The 15,749-nt window shown below is 35.3% G+C and overlaps 1 protein-coding gene across 2 annotated transcripts; it reads left to right on the top strand.

Moving 5' to 3' along the window:
- Nucleotides 1-3,161: 3,161 nt before the first annotated feature.
- On the top strand, nt 3,162-13,709 carry LOC127877916 (uncharacterized). 2 transcript variants are annotated; one of them, XM_052424236.1, is made up of 18 exons: nt 3,162-3,246; nt 3,583-3,680; nt 4,168-4,196; nt 4,467-4,803; nt 4,919-4,959; nt 5,344-5,430; nt 6,435-6,550; nt 6,982-7,123; nt 7,476-7,547; nt 7,828-7,952; nt 8,114-8,200; nt 8,836-8,922; nt 9,341-9,418; nt 9,938-10,139; nt 10,361-10,510; nt 11,311-11,387; nt 13,017-13,087; nt 13,195-13,709. In XM_052424236.1, exons 1-18 carry the CDS (start codon nt 3,235-3,237, stop codon nt 13,313-13,315), a joined length of 1,932 nt encoding a protein of 643 aa, XP_052280196.1. In that variant the 5' UTR covers nt 3,162-3,234; the 3' UTR covers nt 13,316-13,709. The 2 variants fall into 2 exon arrangements, with proteins under 2 accessions (XP_052280196.1, XP_052280197.1); XM_052424237.1 differs by lacking the exon at nt 3,162-3,246 and having other exon boundaries at nt 4,598-4,803.
- The last annotated feature ends 2,040 nt before the right edge of the window (nt 13,710-15,749 follow it).

Genomic DNA, 15,749 nt, shown 5'->3' with positions numbered 1-15,749 from the left:
AAATCAATGTTCCCACATATGAAAATAAGTGTTTCTTGAACGATTTGTTGTTGTTGCTTCATAATCATGTTTTTCAAAAGTTTATACAAGGGAAAAATGTGTTGCCTAAGTTTATTAAGATTAGAAACAAATCATCTTAGTGTGAGTATCAAGTATATATGCATCCTAATTTGATATAATGTGAGTGATGTCAAAGAATACTAACGACCCCGTAAGCCTTTGCTGTACTTAAAGGTACTTTGAACTCCAGCGTAATGTCGGTGTTAACGACGGAGATGAATCACTCTGAAATAGTTACAGATCTCTGTACAATGAGATACCGTCCTGCCTGTGTTCGAACTGATAAATCAGGTATGTGCGTCGAAGTTTATGATGCTTTTTCGCACCAGGGGCTGCATTGTGTGTGGGACCGGAGTGTGCACCAGGGGCTGCATTGTGTGTGGGACCGAAGTGTGCACCAGGGGCTGCATTGTGTGTGGGACCGGAGTGTGCACCAGGGGCTGCATTGTGTGTGGGACCGGAGTGTGCACCAGGGGCTGCATTGTGTGTGGGACCGGAGTGTGCATCAGGGGCTGCATTGTGTGTGGTACCGGAGTGTGCACCAGGGGCTGCATTGTGTGTGGGACCGGAGTGTGCACCAGGGGCTGCATTGTGTGTGGGGCACCAGGGGCTGCATTGTGTGTGGGACCGGAGTGTGCATCAGGGGCTGCATTGTGTGTGGGACCGGAGTGTGCACCAGGGACTGCATTGTGTGTGGGACCGGAGTGTGCACCAGGGGCTGCATTGTGTGTGGGACCGGAGTGTGCACCAGGGACTGCATTGTGTGTGGGACCGGAGTGTGCACCAAGGGCTGCATTGTGTGTGGGACCGGAGTGTGCACCAGGGGCTGCATTGTGTGTGGGACCGGAGTGTGCACCAGGGGCTGCATTGTGTGTGGGACCGGAGTGTGCACCAGGGGCTGCATTGTGTGTGGGACCGGAGTGTGCAGCAGGGGCTGCATTGTGTGTGGGACCGGAGTGTGCACCAGGGGCTGCATTGTGTGTGGGACCGGAGTGTGCACCAGGGGCTGCATTGTGTGTGGGATCGAAGTGTGCACAAGGGGCTGCATTGTGTGTGGGACCGGAGTGTGCATCAGGGGCTGCATTGTGTGTGGGACCGGAGTGTGCACCAGGGGCTGCATTGTGTGTAGGACCGGAGTGTGTTCCAGCACTCCTACCTTACCAATTCACTTGACTTAAAAATTGTGAAGAATTTCGAACGAAGCTATTGCTATATATAATCTGTAGAGCATTGCTCATTAAATGATTCAATTTCTATCTTCAAAATTGTTTTATGTTATCACATCGTGTTTTGACAGATAACCAAATATAACAAGAAATTTAGACTAGCGTTATGGTATAAAACTTATGTTTACCAACTTAGTTTTTACTTCGGGCTTGTTATTGACGCCATAAACAAGAAAGCTAGGACCATCGCTGATATAGACGCTGGGAGTTAGCAATTAATATACGAAACTCATATTTGTTATGGAATAAAAATATCCATGTTATTATTTGTGGGATTTTTTTGCTCTAAGTTATATGTGGAATTGATTCGAGATGAGAAAGCACATTCATAGTATTTCCTAAAGTTTGAAGTATTTACTCCGGCTTTTAATGCCAGAAATATGGTAGTGTCTGTCTTCTTTTTATTGTTTCAAGATTGTAAACTATAGCAAAAGAAAACGTGTTTCATTTAATGAACATCGTCTGTTAAAATGGCATCTAATAAATTGATCTTAAAATCATCCGCGAATTTCCGGGCGGCCACCATTAAATCTAGAAGAAATATATGTTGCAAACGAGGAAGTACAAGCGACAGTGAAGAGTGGCTAGTTGTCTTGGTGAAGGCAAAACTTATATCCAGGGCTTCTGAGGCATAAACGTGAGAGGTTGGACGAGTTTTATGTGAACGTTAACTCTGAAAGTAAAATCAATTAGCTTTAGTCTGTTGACGCGTCAGTGATAGAGTTAGTGCATACGTGGTTTATGAAAGCTAGTACGATGCTATTGGCTGTGTCTGGATCTATGATTCAAGAGAAAACCTTGAAGTTGCGAGTGAGTTGGGTCATTTAGACTGTATGGCAAGCTATGGCTTGCTGGCTCTATTTATTTGTGAGCGAAATAGCATTGTGTTTAAAACTCAGAGTGGTGAGCGAGGTAAAGTAGAGAGTGCCACTGTAAGTGAGTGGAAGCAGTTGCTTCCTGCTGTTTGTGCGTCTACAAGCTAAAGAACATTTTTATTATTGACGATAGCGGTCTGTTCTTCCAGGTCAATCTACTTTACCAAGGGCCAGTCGTGCGCCGGTGTCAAGGAGCGCATCAATGTTGCATTTTGTGCCTCCATTACTGGTAATGAAACATTATGGACAGATAATTGGGAACACGTTTTTTGTATCAATAAATACGATGCAATGGGAATGGAAAAACATCATCATCTTAATAAATATGTTTGTCTTTTTATGCGAGAAGCTGAAGCCGCTCGTTATTGGCAAGTCCCGGAAGCAGCGCTGTTTTGGTTCCATGAACACACGGAAGCTACCGGTCCGTTACGAGGCAAATCGTAAGGCTTGGATGTTCACCTCTTGATGGAGGATTGGCTCATAGACCTCGATCGCCAGATGGAGGAGCAGAAGCCAAACGTGCTGTTGCTGTTGTATAACGCCCCAGTCCACCATGATTGTTTTTCACAAAGTAAAGATTGAATCTCACGTCAAGTAGAGTAAAATAAGTGTTTTTTAAGAAAGTGATTTGATTGTGTGTGTTGGGGGGGGGGTCTGTTGTGCTGTGTTCTTTGTATAATTACATGTACATACATGTCAATACTTATTTTTACATTTATATGATTGTTTCAATACATACTATAAAGCATAACGATCTTGAAGTAATAAATATAACAATCAAACTGTTTTCAAATTAATAACAGTATGCATGCATTTGCATTCAAACACATTTAACTATAGGGAACATTCATAGACAAGGTACCTTTGAATATTTTGCAAAGTTTCAATCGATCTTGCGAATGAAGACCACCTATGAACACAGACCATAACGACCATTCGCTTGAGTGGTCTTTATTGGCAGGTTAGACTGTATTTATAAATACGGTAACGTTTATTTAGATCTCGTTAAGTCACGTGGTGTTATCGATTGCGAAATGGTTAGGTACAGACGAAGTCGGATATAGATAAACACAATGGACGAACAGGTATTCATTTGTTTACGTTTTACCGCATTAACAACTATTCATGCTTAACCGCAATTTTACGTGTACGTTTTTATGTATGTACATGAATTGTTTTATCATGCAAAAGCAGATTTCAGCGAAAACTTGTCATGCATTAGAATAGAAAGTAGGTTTTACCGTACCTGTACTATATTAACAATGTACCATATTACGTCTGATACCTGAAATAAAACCAGTTTATTTTATTTAACTGGTAGTAGCCACATTAAACAACATAGGTTTAGCTGTTTACAACATGTATGCTCAGGATGAATATAATCACATATATAATACATTGATGAGTAACGTGTCTTGTAGGTTGACTTAAATACTGAGATCGAAGAGATAAAGTTGGGCATACGGCGACTCGAGGCAAACATAAACAGGGTTTTACAGTGTGGATCAGATTGTCCTTGGTAAATGAAACTGTGTTTTAATTAGTATCGCATTTTCATCATTTAATATTTTTCCGTTTATTTAACAAAATCCGAAGTTTTGTCTTGTTTCGAGCAACTGATTTCTTATTGAATACTACTCACGATTTAAAGCCAATAATACATTGTCGGTGTAAAGAATGAATCATAATAAGCTTGTAGCATTCTTTGGCGGTCTCGTATTACACGTTCAGAATTTATAGAGCATATCTTTTACAAATTATTTTAACAGTAAGTAGCGGTTTGCCGCTGATTAAAATGTCTTCCATTACATCTGACAATCACCTATAGCTAGTGTGTCGATCAACAGAACAATATAAACAGAAATACATGTACAGATAACAGACACATTTAACTGCAATACATGTGTATGATAATAAATATATATATTATTTATAAATCATACTAATAGTTAAACTCACTGCGACGCATACAAATTGCTGTTATTAATACAGTTTTAATATTTCAGTTGCAGCCAAACGAAAAGTTTACGGACAGGTACCTGATTCAAATCCTTATTAACGAAAGAACGACTTATTTACACAATAAAATGCTAGTTCTTTCAGTTCAAGAATAAAAAAGTATGAAAAATATGATTTGCTAGGCCCTACACGTAAGTAAACTTATGATACTAATATATTTATGATTTAAACACATCAAGATGCATTATAAGTGTGCTATGCAATGTATAATATCTATTCTGCGTTAACTAGATATAAAAAGCTACTCATTACATTAGTAAAGGCACTAGTCGATTACTTATATTAGATTTGGATGCTGTTTCGTCACGCCTTGACGACCTGAAAGCTACGACAGATGGCATTCTGTCATTTGAGAAGAGACTTATAGAGATGCAGACGAAAATGTCCGAACTACAGAACATAATAATTGCGTTGCAGACGGACCACGATAACAAAGAAGATACCTCAAAAATAGAACGAAAACGATCTGAGGTTGAGACTCGTCAAGAAGCACATACATCGACTTTTTTAGGGAAATCGGGACAGCACGACAGATGCACTGAAAACTCTGCAACATCAGGAGCCGAAAAGAATACATCAACTCTAACCCCCGTGCAAACGAGCATGCAATCAAATGAATCGAGGTTATTTTCCATCTTTTTAACCACACGAAGTTTTAATAAATCGGTTATTAATAAAATTATTCATATATTCATGTATTGTATATTGACTCATTAAAATATTGCTTTGTTTTTGTAGTAACGATCACACCCATGCTAGCTCAATCCCACGTGGCATAGGTATGATTTCAATAGGAGTGTGTCATACTTAATTATTAATCATTTCATACTTTGTTCATTAATCGGATTTTTTCGTAAATACTAAAATATTATTGACTTTTTTATATATTTCTAATGTCTCAAACCAAGTTAAACTCATAACTTTGTGTTTTATAACAGTTTACGACAAAGACGCGAGATTAACGTAGAATTAGTGCATAAAACATTACACTATTTTCCAATATGGAACAATATCCTGTTTCAAACAGATATGGCACTGATGAAATAACCGCAAATTGTATTACATACAGCAAATAGTGTATCCATTGAAGACGCTAGTTTTTAAGTTAGGATTAAGCATGAAAACAGATTATGTTAATATTTTAATCACCTTGTTTCCTGCAGGCATGACAGCGATAAAGCAACCGCAACGAAAAGTGTTCCAGGAGCTAGATGCGTGGATATTGATGTCACAAAGTGAACTCGACATTGGTAATATTTTCAGTGATACGAAACATGCACACACATAAACCCAACGTAATCAGAATACATTAAATATGTACCAAAATCATGTCCTCATATATGCAGCCAATTTACACTGATACTTATATAATAGATCGCGCCTAAGTAGCATATTGTTATGCGGGAAGCAAAAAGTTTTAAACTATTTATAAATTTCACAGCGATTTTTTCTCTGGCTTAACTTTAATATTTACAAATACCAAGGGGATATATCTTCCCGGACCCCACGCTCATCTTCGTATTGTTTTATCTCACAGAGATAATAAGTTTGCAAATTAATTGCGCTTTCTATAACGTAATATTGTCAGAATAATTTGTATTAAACTTTTTTAAATTTGCATTAACATGATGATGTGTTATGCGAACAATAAGCATTTCAATAATTCTTTCACAGAGTTATGGGACATCGAGGTCGTATTCGATGACAAATATATGTTCTGCCCCATTCGCAACAACTCATGATTAAGTTTCAAAAATAAATAATATAATAAATAATAAATATTTGATTATTACAAACAAAAGGTGTGCAATTCACATTCCTTTTGGACTTATGGTATTTCGAGATACATGAACTTGGCAGAGCTTTATTCCGCCATTTACTTGTGTATCCATAATTGAACTTCTTATTCCTTTTTTCATGACTTGCTATAAAAACGCTAAACAAGGTAATATATATATATATATATATATATATATATATATATATTACCTTGTATAGCGTTTTATAAATGTACATCACGCAACTAGCAAATTTTTCTTTTAATGACTGTATTTTGTACCATGACCACTCCGTTCACAATTCAGTTACACGTTTTTGTATGACATTAAACGAAAACATATTTTAAAGCATAGCTCATTTATCTCGATTATGTTCCTTTATCTCTGTTTGTATTCTATTTATGCTACAGAATTGTATAATAAAATACTGTTAATAATATAAGTAAAAGACAGTCGCGTACATGTTTTTATTTTAGCTAGATTGCTTACGGGTGATATAGAGGGTGTGGTGACAGTGTTGTTAATAGACATATCGGAAAGCATGGCGGAGGGTGAGGCGTGGGTACAGGCCAGGACTTTCGTCATGGATTATCTTAAAGGCACTGCTTTGCATTTATTTAATTATATTCGTTGCTGTTAAAGACAATAAGAATGAAAATAGCACGACATGTTTTCTCAATGACTACTGAAGATATAATCATTTATTATTTAGAACTGGGTAATATATCACTGCTATTCTCGTTTTTTTATAAATAAAAATAATTTGAAAACTGATTAATACCTACACAATTGTTAACAAGCGGTCTATGGTGTATATATTTATGATGGATACGCATTATTAGAAACGCACATATCGCTCATTTAAACAGTTTCTTAAACAACGATATTATTGAACGCACTTTGGACGATTTAATTCTCAAATATTTGGTGACAAACAACTCATATGTAAAAAAATACATAAATTTACTACCAAGCTGATATCTATATTTCATAAGAACCATTTAACATAGATTTTTACTGAACTCTACAGGTTTGAAAGAAGTTCGAAGTTTTGAAGGTGCTAGTGACCTCAAAGATGAGTACATTGCAATTGCAACATTTGGGCACGAAACAAGATTGCAAGTATATTTAACATTGGAATACGACACCATTGTTAAATACATAGGTGAGAACGCACTCATCATTTGCATTTAAGCCTGCACTTATGATTTTCTATCTCAATGGATTGCTCAATGCATATAAGCCGTGCTCTGTGAAAAATGGGGTTTAATGCATATGCGTAAAGTGTCGTCCCAGATTAGCATGTGCAGTCCGCAGAGTCTAATCAGGGACCACACTTTCCGCCGTAACTGGATTTTTGCAAAGAAGAAACTCTCTGTAAGCAAAAGACATAAAAGCGGAAAGTGTCGTCTCTTATTAGCCTGAGCGGACTGCACAGGCTAATCTGGGACGATACTTTACGCACATTGATTAAACCCACTTTTCACAGAAAATGGCCCATATGTCTTTTTTTGAAGATCATGTCAGATTGGGTGGTCCAAGTCCATTGTATGGCGGATTTTGGATGGCAATGGCTGGGTCAGCCGCAGGTTTGTCATTATAGTAACTAGATGTATTTGTGTTATCCGGCTCTTATTGTATTGACCAAAAATTACAATATGTTTATTTGAAGCTATAAAGCATGCGTACATATCATGCATTTAATTCATATTTATTGATAAAATAATTATATGTTGATTTCATTTTTGAAAAAGCTCGTGCAATTTATTTTGTATCTGTTATCCTTATATTAGAGTAACATGCCATCGTTGTATATCTCTCCATTTTCTTTTAAATAATAAGGTTGTTCTTTCTATTGTCATTTTATAGGCAGGTCCTTCACAACTAATGGCATTTTAGTTGTACCAAAAATTATCGTCATTAGCGACTATCGACCAACTGAAACCCTTTTAATAATGGGGCCCGACATTCCAAATGAAGAAACTATCGACGAGGTCTTTCTTTAGTTTATTTACTGATTAAATCGTGAAATCTGGCATATACACTTTCGAACAAGCTACCGCGCCATAACATTTGCTCTTATTTAATCGGCTCTATGCACGTATTGTATAAACGAATTGCCATTTCAAAGCAATCGTGTTTTGTTTTATTTTAGAGCATGACTGACATCGTGTCCATATTGGGAGAAATGAATAAAACTAACAAATCAGTGTTCTTCGTAGCTGTAGGAGACTTTAACAAAGTAGGCATTAACCGATACTGGGACTGTAAACTTTGTCAGAATAATTTATTTGTTTTAATCATGTGCTTATAAAAACTACTCTATGTTTTTTGTGACGTTAATGTATGTCGGTTATTAGTAATGCACCATTAAAGTCTCTATAACGCTCAAAAATCAACGAAAATGTTGTAAAGTAAAGTAAAATAAAGTTAACACCTAAACAAGCAGTGTTCCGTATAGCAATAGCCATAATTTCAACTATAGCCATAATTTCAACGCTACATGTGGTATGATTACATATATTTTTGTAGATACAAAATGCTAGTTTTATTTATTTGTGACACAATTTATTCCATTTTAATTTCCCGCGAATCTATCTACATGTATGCATACGATACACGAACACCATGTTAGTAGTCATGTGTCGTATGAATAGATATCGTTGCGGAAAATTAAAATGGAATTAAATGTGCAAAACAATAATAAAAACGAGCATGTTTTTTTATCTACAAACATATTTTACCAGACCACATCGGGCGTTGAAATTTTGGCGATTGCCATAAGTAACACTGATTTTTAATTGGTTAAGTTTATTTTACGAAATATTGTACGAAATTTGTTATTATTTTGAGTAGTAATGTTACTTTAAATTTTAGGACTTTGTCGACGTGCTAAAGTCCATCGACAAAAAGGTGTACAGATACACGGACGGGCAAAGACTCGCAAAACGTTACTTCCTTTCTGTAAGAGAAATATTCTTTCATTTTATATGTAACAGTAACTGCCATTTATGTACATGTTTTATGTTTAAAGCCACACACCTTGAAATGAAAGTAAATTTAATTATAAATAAGGAACATATTTTATCTTTGGCAATTAGAATATATCTGGTGGTTACAAGGTAGAAATCCGTCGTTTTTGCGCTTTAAACTTTAAAATAATCGCGTTTGTTGAATGGACGTATACGTATAGAAATCCTACTTTCGGTTTTAAAATAAAAAAACAACTAAATTACTTGCTAGCTAGGCTATAGATTTAATGACAATTTTCACACTTTCAAATTGCATCTATATGTATTGATTAACATGCATTTCATTTCAAGGTGTGTGGCTTTAAATATTTCACTTTATTTGATAGTAATATATGTTTCCATTTATTTAGACCATTGCCGCTTCTTTTGATTTCGGGGCATTCCTGTTTGACCGCAGAAGAAGCCCATACATGTCGAGTGAAGATCGGGTAATCAAGAATGCCTTTATTAGTTCAAAAATGCGATTTAAAAATGATTTACATATTGTTTAATCACATATTCTGAGCATGGCTGTCGAAAATTGGAAACAAGAAAAATAATAACACTGGTAAAACGTTGTGGAAACTTATGTTTTGGCTTTTCTGTATTCTGCCTGACGAATACTGAGAAATCGGGATATGTTCGTTTTACTAGCCTTTACCTTCCGACAGTTAATAATCCTTAATAATCGATAGACGAACCAGAATATAAGTTTGTAAATATCGGTTGTAAAGGGTCATATTAAGGATGCTATTAAGACGATGCCAAGGAAGATTCTCATTTTTTTATAATGCACATCGAGTTTCAAAAGGAAGAAATGTATTGAAAACATTAGTACAGCATTTTTTGAGAGTATGATACAAATATTGCATTATTTTATGACAACATCACGTGTATGGGTTAATAAAATGCTATATTGGTATTTTTATATTTGTTTTAACACTACCCGCGAAAACATTCGTTTCTAGGCAGACATGCAAGATATTCGAATGGAGTCCCATTGGCGTACGCAGATGATCCAAGAGCATAGGGATCCAAAAATATTGTATCATGAAAGTTCGAGTACAACATTACCCAAGATTGGTTCGCGCGTACGACGCGGACCAGATTGGTGCAAAAATGATCAGGACGGGAATGGGCCTGGGACAGTAGTCGGGCATTCCGAGGAAGGCAAGCACTGTTTACATTTGTGTTTTTCTACATTCAGTAACTTATTTTACATTAACAAAGGATTTATGTTCCTTGGTTTCTCCTCTTTTATAAGTTCAATGTCAATGTCAAACAAAAAGTCTTTAAAATGTTCTTTTGCCACATTGTTAGTCATCCAAATATCATCGCTCAGCAATAAGGTAACGTATGGCACATTTTTGTCACACAAGCAATTCTTACAGATTCACGTGTGTGGGTTAACTGGGATGTGGATAGTAAATATCTCTTTCCTCAAAACTACGGAGAAAATGGATATGACGTACTAGTAACAGGAGAGCAGCGAACGTTGAAACCAGGAGAGAAAATCGCTGTGGGATGCACAGTGAAGCCAGGTATAAACTAAACGATATAAGTAGCTCTGCATCTATTTGAACATGTAATAAATATTCGTCACGATATAGATGACTTTCTGAATTGTATCAATATTAAGTTTTACATTTATATATATGCATGAAAGGATTGACGTAAAAATATAATGAGTATATTGATGTTATATTACATGTATATGTGTCTGTATTTGTGAAAATATTTGTGCCATTCTTGATGCAATGTCCTATCAACGCCATATATTTAAAATAATCATGAGCATACTCGTTATGGCACTTTAATACGAACTAAAAATGTTTCTGATTTACACGAATGCGCCTGCTCTTTGTACAACGTATTATAAGAAACATACCACATTTGAAGTGTAAACAGAGAAGTTGACTTTTAAGCGAGCTGCGAGCGACAGTCCCGATCGCGTGCGTGCGCAAATTTGATTTTTAAATCACATCGTGAGCGAAATTATGAAGGACCATACGGACATATTAGTAATTCGCAAAAACCTGAAGTGTATTCTCTAACCATGGCCTTGCAGTGAACGACATATTTGTTGCACAGGGCAGGTTATCTTCATATAATTATTATTTGCGGCAATTTATTTTGTCATGTTTATGGCGGCGGCCTAAAACTCATGAATTTATATAGAGTTTGCATTATATGTCTTTTATAGTTACTGTGGGAACATTACAGCATTTATTGTAATCCATTATATGAGACAACATCATGTATCACATATTTATATTATGCACCAAAGTCAGTCGATTAGTGCCATGTACTAATTTGAACGACTGTTCACTTTTTATTCAAGGCCGAGGCTGCCAATACCAAGGTTTTCGCGAGTGGAACACTGGTGTCGTCATTCGAGTCCAACCACCTAAAGCTCACGTACGTATCCCTTTTTCGGTTATTTACAACTGGCGGATCGATTACATAAGGACAACCAATACGCGTAGCAATTGGTTTGGTTTACGGAGCATTTATTAGAATACTAACAACGTTAAAATATCTGCAATAAAATCTTGTATTCATGATTATCTCGATACATACCTAATGTAGCAAATATTGATATATGATGCGCAACTGTTGTAAAAATACCAAACGCACCCTTGTTAAACAGTATAGACGCGTATATATAGATCCTAGCGAGATTATTAGACAGGTAATTCAAACAAGGCACACCCTTGTTCCGTTGTACAGAACGTTTTTAAAATGTGATGATAAAAAGAACATTTACCTTTAAAATTTCAATCAGAGGGTAATTAGCATCGTTGAAATTGATTTCAATTTTCTTATACAACACGTAAAACAATGTGCAATACGGACTTTCTATAATGTTAGCGCCACGGACTCTACAGTAAAACTAATCCTAATTACTTTACATACTAGTACGGTTACTCATGTAATGTTTACAACAATGTGTGTGCAATGTCGCTCCATGCAGTGTCTTTTTATTTTCATAAAGTGGGGTTGATGTGGGTTCAATAGTATAGAATGGAGACAGTTAGCTACTAAAGATTACAATAGAAACGTAGATGGCGTCCAAATGAAGTTTTTAATAAACGTATCACCCTGTCTTTGTATACCTGTAATAAGTATCTTATGCGATTAAGTGTATAATGAAATATTAATCAAAATGAAAACTAAATTAAAAGGCTTTAAATATTCTTATTCCAGAACTCATCAAAACGCAATGCAAAGCTCATTTTAAGATCACAATAAGACAAAATGCTCTTGAGATTCGCTCTTTACCACCAATTATTCTGTATAATATAAATACATAATGTGCACAAATACTTATTTCTAGAAAGAAAAGGTAAAACGCAATTTAAACTTGTGTTGTTTTCATTGCATAAATAGATAATAATTCTGTTTAAGTAAGGATAACATAAATAAAAGATTTAGGAAATAAGTCTTTTGATAGTGCTCTGTGTTGTAAAATCATCATGCGTATCTTTAATTAGTATTTTATTTAACTCGTTCCATCTCAAACTAGTTTTTCATCAATTTCCTGCTTACTTAAACAGCTATAGCATATGTCCCATGAAAGCTACAGATGTTCAAAAGGCATAATTGGAAATGACATTTAACGTTTGAGTACAATTATGCATTTTGTGTAATTATTGCTGTACGTCTTTTGAAAAAATGAATGATTTCAGGTTAATAGCTTATTTTTAAACCAATTTTAATAATCTAAATTATGATATTGAACTTCACGTTGTATGGCCTTGTTGATGATCGTGTTTTATGATCCTTTTTATTTTTGTTTCAACCATTGTATTAAATGTACAAATCTATTCGAATCAAGTTCTATATCGGACAAACAAGGTGTTTTTAAAACAAAAAACACACACCTTCTTATGCAATGTGGACGCAAACTTTGTGGCAATGGTAATTTGCAATATACCAACGGTCTGTAATTGAATTTCAGGCGTCAACTCTCCCACCCCCTGTGAATATGTAAAGACAAATGCCTTGACTAAATAATTAAGTGGTTCTGGTCATACATTTTTTCAGGTTCGATGGGACAGCGGATCTCGTGGTGACTATAGTTATGGAGAGGATGGAAAATACGAAATAGAAATCTGGTATACCTAGCATATTTTATTGTATCCTGTTTTTGTTAAATTGCTATCCATTTCGGTTTATATTTATTTTTCATATTATTTCACAATACTATTTTGATAAATTGCAGCACATTGACAAATGATGAAACCTCTGGGGTGGCACATACTCCTGTGCCAGCGAGACATACTGGTAAACATGGAGTGAATCCCGAACAGAGCACGCGGAAAAACAAAAACAAAAATGATTGACAGCTCCGTATATATATCCAATAGGGATATTTATTAATAGACACGGACAATAACACACTCTTACACTTTTGCTTGAAATTGCTTTTATAAAGTTTGTCTATATTATCAAATATTGTGTTTCTATACAAAACAACTGTATATTGATGCCAAAAACAAACCACGTAGTCCTTTTGAAATAAACTTTGTACATTCAAGCTATGAATATAAGAACTATTCATCAAAGTTGCATGCGAATACAAAAATAATATGATGTAAACAAATAGATTTTACTTAATTTTGTTAACAGTATTTTGAACAAATAACTGTAATATTATTTGATGTGCCATACATGTGTTGACAACTTGTCTTTCACGTGCCACACAACATTTCATCAAATAAAATTGTTTAATTTGTTCTTTTTTTACAGTGATATTATTTATCGTATATCGGTAATTTAAAGAAATATTGATTGAATATGACATTTATTAACTATGCACGTATCCATTGAACTATGAATACATTTACTTAAACAGTATACAACTTTGCTTTAATAAATTCACACTTCTCATAGAAACGCTGTAAATATTCGAATAGGAAAATTGATATACTATATGACATTTTATTAGTTTATTGGCACTGCAGTCTCAATACATGTGTATAGTTGTGAATTATCGGTGGCGCAAAGTAGCAAGGTGCGGTATCAACGTGATGATGAAGTGTGGCCGTAAAAAATAATTGAACATGTTGTTTTAAAAAGGGTTGTTTTAGCTAATATTAAAATAATTAATGCGTATTAATAATTTAAATAATCATCCGGATTTACACATCCTACTCCACTCGTACCATAAGCACGATTACGTATATTATAAGGGCATCTAAAAATGCAATTATTCCTATTGCTTTCTTTTATCGTTTTGCTATTTTATTTGTGTAAATGCAAAGCATTAATATATTCAAAGCACGCTCACTTACACGATCATTTACGTATATAAAAGTGATCCGCTTTATTTGTTTGGTATCGTGTTAAGTTTTGCTCAATATACATTGAGCAAAATGTGAAACTGCAAACATACACATATTTAAGTCCACTTTTTGTACGCATATACTTATTCCGCTTCATTTGATTCATTATTTTAGTAACCGAGAACTATGTTAGACACATTTTGGCTTAATACGAGTCCTTTATGAGTCCATGTCAGTTGCATATTGACTGCAAATGGCTCCTTGATTGGCGGCTATTATGTCGAATGTTTTGAGGGATTCGACGTATAACTTTATATATGCTACCAACAACTTAATTTAGCAGCGACATATACTCAATTGTGTGATTAAGGTTGGGGTTATGATCCCCTTTTGCCATCACTTCAAAATGTTTGTCTGCTTCTCGCCGTCGTTGTCTCAAAGATTATTGTATTCCATATTCATGTCCCTCCTAGTTTGCAATTGTCTAAGAAAAAAAACATAATACCATACACATTTAAGAAGTGTAGTAAATGCCGACTGTGTCCAACATTGTGTTCAAATGATTTCGCTTAAAAACCTTAATATGCAATACAGAACTGACAACTATTAATAAAACATGTACACAAATGTTCTTCACATATATGTGTGCATATACATGTGTATATGCATTTAGAATTGTGTATGCATTTATTCAACCTTTTTATTGTGTGAGAAATCATCGTAATTATTTAAACATCTGGTAAACTACATGTATCATTGATCAAATTACCCAGTTGTCTTTTGTGTTGGCCATACTAGAAAAAATCGCCGTTTGTAGATAAAATACTGTTGTTTAGAATTGTGCTTCAAACATACGTTTTGACAAAATATCTACAATTCAAGTCATTTGTCTAATAATGCTGCAATATGGTAAGTTTTACATGGGTTCCATATGCCAGCGTATATCATCCGTAAATGTATATGCGCATCTTGGATAAATTGAACAACATTCAGTAACTTGAGTCAAACACGCACAGCCAAATCCGCCCCTTCTGCTTTAAACGAATATTATAAACTAACTTGGAAACACTGTTCGCTTGTTTTTAACGAATTTAACTTTCAGTAACACATCCATACCATATAAGGGACGTACTTACGTATACGGGCATACCAACAATTTTAATTTGCGAGCGTTAGCGGCAGTTTTGCAAGTCAGTCTGCTGTTAGCTACGCTAGGAACGATAACTGCAAGTAAGTCTGCCATTAGTTACGCTAGGAACGATAACCACTGCCTGTCTGAACTACCTGCAGTAAAATTATGCAGACGACGAATGCTAGGAGCGCCTGCTCTACTACGCTATGAACGATAACCACCGCATCTGCCTGTTTATAGTTCACCACTGGTACACTGCAGTGTGTGTATGTAATCAATAGTGTTTATAAGCTTGTAAAACGACATTGGCCAGTCTAGTGTTGATCATTGAAATATTTACATTTTGGCTGCTTTCATGGA

The sequence above is a fragment of the Dreissena polymorpha genome, chromosome 4 (assembly GCF_020536995.1).
Source record: "Dreissena polymorpha isolate Duluth1 chromosome 4, UMN_Dpol_1.0, whole genome shotgun sequence".
Lineage (NCBI taxonomy): Eukaryota > Metazoa > Mollusca > Bivalvia > Myida > Dreissenidae > Dreissena > Dreissena polymorpha.
Note: the sequence above shows the minus strand (reverse complement) of the source record. Positions and strands in the feature narration are given on the sequence as shown.

Bases quoted from the DNA above. Each gene is read 5' to 3' on its own strand.
- LOC127877916 (XM_052424236.1), top strand. The intron at 4,960-5,343 runs GTATGATTTCAA...TGTTTCCTGCAG, and splicing joins CTCAATCCCACGTGGCATAG to GCATGACAGCGATAAAGCAA. The intron at 7,548-7,827 runs GTTTGTCATTAT...GTCATTTTATAG, and splicing joins AATGGCTGGGTCAGCCGCAG to GCAGGTCCTTCACAACTAAT.